General features: G+C 43.0%; 1 protein-coding gene across 1 annotated transcript in view; it reads left to right on the top strand.

The window, feature by feature from the left end:
• Positions 1-5,743, top strand: part of LOC146175651 (methionine synthase-like) — a 52,310-nt gene extending 46,567 nt beyond the window's left edge. Inside the window, exons 30-33 of the mRNA XM_084582043.1 lie at positions 439-505; positions 663-764; positions 2,452-2,655; positions 5,587-5,743. Coding sequence (XP_084438169.1) covers positions 439-505; positions 663-764; positions 2,452-2,655; positions 5,587-5,667 — 454 coding nt within the window. The 3' untranslated portion in view covers positions 5,668-5,743. The remainder of the gene's footprint in view (positions 1-438; positions 506-662; positions 765-2,451; positions 2,656-5,586) is intronic.
• The last annotated feature ends 257 nt before the right edge of the window (positions 5,744-6,000 follow it).

Here is a 6,000-nt window from a genome sequence, read left to right on the forward strand (position 1 = left end):
CTTCACTTTTAAGAACTTTACCGCATCTTTTACCACCAACTTTTCCGCCATGACATCAGCTCTTAGAAAGTATAATACATCTACGGTGCGTCATTTGTTCAGCGTCACGCTTTCATACCGTCTGTTTTTAAATGGCAGATGGTAATTCTTTACCTATCGTTTATTCATTTACACAGTCCAGAAACAATACCGTTTGCCTCTCACGAGCTTAGTTTATTGTCAGATTATTGGCCAAGATTGTGAACCTAGGCTGACCGCAGAAGCAGTCCTCCTTGGTGCCGCCATCTTGTAACAATTCAGATGCTCCGTTTAGGTTGTGAAAAGCATTAATAGGAAATCTGTTTTAATAAATTATTTACGAATTTTAACTTATGTTTTTATAATATGAAAAATATAATACCTGCTGTGGACATGACTTTTTTTTCTCTTCCTACCCAGTTTTCGCCTTAGCCACGATGATTTCAAGGTCATAATGATTGAGGCGCTTGCTGACAGGCTCGCTGAGGTAATGCTCCTATTTCTTTTCTTTCCTCAGTACTTAGCGAGAGCGGACAATATTTTCAGGCTCCTATGTTTGACGCCTGTAACAAAATGCGATGCCACAATGAGTCGTATTGCACTTTGCGTTTTTCTTTTCTTTTTTGTTGTTATTGTTGCTACAGGCGCTTGCCGAAATGCTGCACGCAGAAGTCAGGAAGACGTACTGGGGCTATTCACCGCACGAAGCATTAGGAAACGCAGAATTACATTCCGTGAAATACAAGGTGAGTCCAGAGCACACGTGCCTTTTGGTGTGACTCTCATGTACGCTAAGCACGATTTCCCACCACAGACTTATGACAATTCTGGTTACTGGGCACTTTGTGAGGCAAGAAAGATTTAGAGCAGGTGATTAAAACGCGTTTGATTGGAAGTTAGTAGCAAATTTGAGGCAATTTTTTTATTTTATTTTTGTGCGCAGAAAGCACAGCTATATCAGCACCATTTATTATAGACAAAAATCTGAAGTTAATAACAAAACTATTTCGTAAGAAGTTTCATGCTGAAAAACAACAGATCGTATCTTTTTTTCATCACAATGAGTGTAATATATACTTAAGCAATTGTCTACAAAATAGTGAAATACTTGATTCCAATGCTGATACTGTTTTATGCTGTGACGTGATGGTAGTCCCTTAGCTATATATAGAGAAAAAAAAAATTACATAGCTGTGACTTTTTTCTCACATCTTTTTATGCGTATTTGCAATAGAATTGAAATTATTATGCATATTGGTTCAGTTTATTTTAGTTTATGGGCTTTAACGTCCTAATGCGACTCAGGCTATGAGAGATGAATATTGAACAGTTCTGTTGCACTACCTAAATTGTTGGTTCGCTGCTTCATCTCCATTTTATAATGCATTCATGAGCCCTGTGAATAAAATAAATGCATGAGTGGGTAAATAAACCCTGGTACTCTAGTTCAAGACCTAGTGGTACAAATCGTAGCTGATCACTTTTTCTGCCATGATGTCTGCAAATATGGCGCCTTTGTGTCCACCCTAATTCGGAAGGCCCATGTGTGCATTTCTTACAACTTACCCTCGATTTGGGCCAACGTGAACATCTATATATACGTGAAGGAAGTAATCATGAAACAGCACACCCATTGCATACTTAAACCTGCATCGCTTGTCGTGTACATACGTCCGACCATGAAAAAGACGTCCCCGTGTGTTAACTTTGCAGGAATTGAGGCTGCATGTTGTGGTTTAACTAGAAATGGTACCCTGAAAGGAACTCTTCACTAGTCATTCAAGGAGTGGTTAAATGGGGAATGTGGTACAAACGAGACAAATATTTAGACTAAAAAGATGGTAGAAGGAGGAGGGGGAGGAGGAAAAACATTTATTATATAAACTTCCTTTTCTTCCTGAGTGGGGCCCTCAGTCCAGGGCTCCATGGTCCGCCTCAATCCTGCAGGCCCGCCAGAACAGCTGTCGCTGGTCTTGCGGGTTGTTGCGAATAAGGTGGTAGGCGTGTGCCTGCGTTGTTATATTGGCGTAGATACCAAAACCCGCTGAATACATATAGGGCGCCGGCTACTTGGTTTCTAATAAGGCCAGCGTTTCGAGGTGCACATGTAATGGTATGATTCTCCTGAGGTTCTGCTTGAGCCAGCGCGAACAACTGGTTTTATAAAGCCTGCCATTGTTGTATCTAAAGGTTCGTGAAAAGGCAGTTTTTTACACCTTGCAGGCCTTTGTGGTGCGCTTAAGCTCGCTGAATGTTAACTGAAGTTATTCGAGTTCATCTTGTTCAATACCCCATCACGAGGGAAGGGATGATGGATCCGTACTTACGGGTCGTATTGTTTTGCGGCTGCTGGGAAAGTCAGCAAACTGGAGCACTGCTTTACACTTACAAGAGCGTTGTTAAGGTTTCGGGTCATCATCATTTGCTTCGCAGGGGATCAGACCTGCGCCGGGCTACCCTTGTCAGCCCGACCACTCGGAGAAGCTGACAATGTGGCGGATAATGAACGTCGAGGAGGCTGTGGGCATACAGCTGACCGACACCATGGCCATGCGACCGGCGGCATCCGTTTGCGGTATCTACCTGGCTCACCCAGAAGCTGTCTACTTTGCCGTGGGCCGCATTACGAAAGAACAGGCAGGTTCCGTGACTCGACTGCAGGGCAGCTTCATCAAAAGGAAACGCGGTCTGAACGAGAACATTGAGGGTGCATGGTTCCAATGAACCACAGTATGATGAGGACATAAGCTTGTGGCAATATGCATACGTGACTATGCAGCCGCTCGTAAGACCATTCTCTTACCTTTCACCTTTTAACTTTGCGCTGCCTGCTCATCGGCCTCACCAGTGAGAAAAAAAGAAACAGTATCTTCTTATAGGCATAGATTTAGGTTCTGAACCCGAAAGCATACATGCGCTCATTGCGAACCTTAGGTTCAATTTGAGCTCTTTGATGGCTCAACAGCACCATTAGCTGGTTTTGAAAGGATGGTGGGCTAAGGTTTTATGCTTTGGTGGCTCCGTGTTGCGTCTGATGACGAGACTTTGTATACACTGAAGCCATTTTTCGCTTGATGACCAATAAACCGAAGACGGCTTTCATACTAGGTGGGACGCGTATACTGCGACATGTTCGCGGCCGATATCCGGCTACAGCGTGCGTTAACTGAACTACCTCGAACTCTAGCGCTCTTTGATGTCCAGATTCACCGTCTAAGATAGCGACTTCGAAATCTTATTTTAGATAATCATTCTCGGAGGCCGGGATCACTAGTCCCGTCACTGTGGCGCAGTGGTAGGGCTCTCGACTTCTGTACCCAAGGAAGCGGGATGGAATGCTTGCCACGAAGGCCGCTTTACGATGGAGGTGGAAAGAAAGGCACCCGTGTGCGTGCTATGCGATGTCCGTGCACGTTGAAGAGCCTTTTTTTTTTTTTCAAAGTTGCAGCTTGTCTGCAAGCTGCAACTTTCGGTCTGGCACTGGAATTGACATTGTGATTAAATTTGTGACGCAATCGTTCGGTACACAGCGTTCATAGGGGTGTCACACCATTTCGCTTCCCATTTGGCATCCATTAGCTAGCAAACTTGGAGGCCAGTTTGCGATAGGGATTCGAAACGACGACATGTTTACATTCAATTTGATGCTGTATGATTAAAGTTTTACACTTCTCCCAACTCTGTACCAGTCTCTCAATGTTAAACTACCAAGCAAAATCATACGAAACCATGCCTAACAGTGGTTTCACTCGTCTTAATCGGTTAAAGATCTAAACTTTAGCATACAATCCTATGCTACCACGCTTTCCATCTAGCGGTCGTAAACAACCATCACATCTTGGATATAAATCCCCGCTTTAACCAAGTAGAAATGGGACGGCATAGGATTAGCCAAAGTTAACTCCTATATCCCACTCTATAGCTCCCACCTCAAACGAGCTACACAAGTTACCACCCAGATTTATGATAGCATGTCGTTTTGTTACGTCACGCAACCCATCACCGATTTCACCTGCCAACTATACACCCTGCCATATCCATGCCTGTGATGTTTTGCTCACAACGCCGGATTTTCTGCAGTGCGAACCTTTAACGTTTTCGCGTTAAAAGGGGCCGGGATAATCTGGATGAAGATTCTGGAGACATTCGACAGTACATGTTGCCCGGTAGACATGCAACTTTCCAGGTTTATATATTATGCCCGATGATCATTATGATTGCGATGATATGATATTGACGTAAAAAAAATAATTAAAGTAATGACGCAATCAAATTGGATCTGCTCTGCATACAAATAGCGTACTCTCGAGTGCTGCCGTTCCCCACACACCTTTTGTGGCTCCCTCTGTGCAGAATAATAAGCTTACCCGTCTGGTGAAGAACACTTTCGTTTTCAGTTAGAACATTTTAAGTAGACACGACGTATTGTGAAGTTCAGCACCCATGTAATAAATAATACAAGAAATAAACAAATAAATGTCCTTTGATTTGAAGAAATGGACCGTAAAAGTTCTAGACGAGGCCCGTTTTATTAATTTTGGAACTGTGGTAGTTTCATTAAGCTAGTTTCCCTTGCGTCGCGTCTTTGTCAGCGTCGCCGTCCCGTTCTGACGTCGTATTCTCCGTAACGTCGAAGTTTCAGGGCAAAAAAAGACAAGACAGCTACATTAACGTCTTAGTCAACTTCAGCTGCCTACATCTATGTACTGCAGGTCGATGGCCTCTCCCATATCGCTTCAGATAACCTTGTCCCGTGCGAGCTGCCATCATCATATCCTTATGTCATCCGCCCACCTAACCATTTTTACGCCCACCGTTCTGCTTTTCCTGTCCGGGTCATTGATCACGCATATGTGCAAAGTGCTCGGGGACACAGCCACCGTATATTCTGATCTCATGCTCCGGAGACAGTCATCCTAAACAACCGATTTCGAACTGAAGCTCAGGCTTTGGCACAGAATAGACTTCCCGTCAAAAAGAAAATGAAAAAAAAAAAAAAATGGCGACCGAAGGTGGCTGTAGGTTAGCGTTCCTGTTTCTTTTTGACATAAATTTACAGCCCAACCCCGTGATATTTTGTATTTTGTTAAATATTAAATTCCATTTCAGAGAACGCTTACATTTATCCACTATTCCGCACTGCCAGTTATGACCTACTGTGTTTAGTTCAGTTTGATCAGTGGCAGCGGTAGACATGCATGGTGCCAGTTAGCGCTGATAATGATTTTGACCTGATGGTTGGCGGCGTTAGAGATTACGGCAAGAGCGGGTATACACAGTCCTCCCTTCCGCTTAACATTTTAGAGTGCTTAGAAGCACAAAGGTTCTATTTTAAACATATTGAATCGCTTGTAGAGTTGGGATTCGTTGGCTTTGTGCCTTTATTTGTGTATGCATCCTTAGTAGCCCCATTATGGCGCTGAAGGGTTTAACAAGCCCACTTCCCGCGCCTTACTCCTCTGATGTTCGCGTGCTTTCTTTTTTTTTTTTTTTTTTGCCAGATGTAAAGGGCTCACTGATTTAACAAAATTTTTCACAGAAACCAATTTTTCCCCTTTTCGTTTTCAGCTTGAAGACTACGCTGCAAGAAAAGGCACTTGGCCGGAAGAGATACACAAGTGGCTGGGGACCATTTTGGACACCGACTGAAAACAAGACGCTCTGGAGATGCATCCCAGAAGTGCTATAAAAAGAAGCTTGGCTTTATTGCATCAGTTATCGCAGTAGTCTATAGGGCTCGCAGGGAAAGTTTCCTTGCGATCAAATCAGGTGATATAGCTGCCCTATAAAGCACAATATGCAATAAATATGCGTACGACAAGACTCAAGTAATAAAATAAATAAATGAATAAATAAATAAATAAAACTTAAAGAAGGGGTCCGTTAGTTATCCAAGTATCATTTAATAAGAAATTTTTATCATAATGTCACTATACTGATATTGGAAATATCATTTGAGACATCCTACAAGGCTTGCGGCAT

This window comes from Amblyomma maculatum, chromosome 10 (assembly GCF_055883805.1).
Source record: "Amblyomma maculatum isolate TAMU_Amacu chromosome 10, ASM5588380v1, whole genome shotgun sequence".
NCBI classification, from domain to species: Eukaryota; Metazoa; Arthropoda; class Arachnida; order Ixodida; family Ixodidae; genus Amblyomma; species Amblyomma maculatum.